Here is a 904-nt window from a genome sequence, read left to right as displayed (position 1 = left end):
CGGTCTTGAAGGTTACGTATTAACGCTAAGTGTTCCGAGTGGAAAATAAAGCAGGTAGGGTATTATGACAGGAAGGCATTACTGAGAAGGCGACTTCCCAAAAGTCGTGGTGGATTTCAGAGCAGGCCGTGCCCGTGGGGATCCTCAATAAAAGCTTACCAAGTGAGTGTGTTTCAAACGAATGGCACAAAACTTTGGGGAACACGGGAACGCACATGTGCGTTTGAACGGTTTGAGTTGTCGCTTAGGTCTCTGCGTTCCTCCAAAGTACGCCAACATTTATTATGTTCCAGCCACGGGCCCCCCAGCTTCACCTTTACTGTGCTTCCTGAAGCTCGAGCCGGGGTACATTTCTGTCCACCTGTGGCCGGGACGCGGTGTTGTGCTGCCACCTGCCTCCGACTAAAGGAGAAAGTGGGAGAGCCCGGCCAGAATTTGGCCTGCCCAAATTCCTGCTCGGTGTGGGAGGCGCCCGGAGCTCAGGTGGCTGCCCAGGGCAGGTGGTTCTCGGGCCCGGTCCTCGCCCCCCGCTGCCACCGTCCCGACGTGGCCTTTCCTCTCCGGGGTGAGGACGAGACTACCCTATCCCCCGGAACCTTCCAGCGAGAGTGCGGTTCCCGGCCGGCCACTGTACTGCCGGAAGCGGAAGTGCTCGCCGACGGTACGCCGCGGCCTTCGGTCCGCTGAGGCGAAGGCGGGAGCATGGAGCACGTCACGGAGGGTTCCTGGGAGTCGCTGCCCGTGGCGCTGCACCCGCGGGGGCCGGGGGCGCCGGGAGCTGGGCTTCCCCCACATGACGCCGGTGCAGGTATCCGCCCGCGGGAGCGCGGGAGCGCGGGGCTCGCTGCGGGCGGCACCCGCCCCGTCCGGCACTGCCGAGCCGCCCCGCGGCGCTCTCCCTCCG

The 904-nt window shown here is 63.7% G+C and overlaps 1 protein-coding gene across 1 annotated transcript in view; it reads left to right on the top strand.

Moving 5' to 3' along the window:
• Positions 1 to 650: 650 nt before the first annotated feature.
• The window catches only part of DDX55 (DEAD-box helicase 55), a 20,451-nt gene continuing 20,197 nt past the window's right edge, over positions 651 to 904 (top strand). The window contains 2 exon segments of the mRNA XM_006149231.3: positions 651 to 770; positions 772 to 808. Of these exon segments, the coding sequence (XP_006149293.1) occupies positions 703 to 770; positions 772 to 808 (105 nt within the window). The 5' untranslated portion in view covers positions 651 to 702.

Source organism: Tupaia chinensis, unplaced genomic scaffold, assembly GCF_000334495.1.
Source record: "Tupaia chinensis unplaced genomic scaffold, TupChi_1.0 Scaffold000258_1, whole genome shotgun sequence".
In the NCBI taxonomy this organism is placed as follows: domain Eukaryota; kingdom Metazoa; phylum Chordata; class Mammalia; order Scandentia; family Tupaiidae; genus Tupaia; species Tupaia belangeri.
The sequence above is the reverse complement of the archived record's forward strand: the minus strand, read 5'-3'. Positions and strand labels throughout refer to the sequence as shown.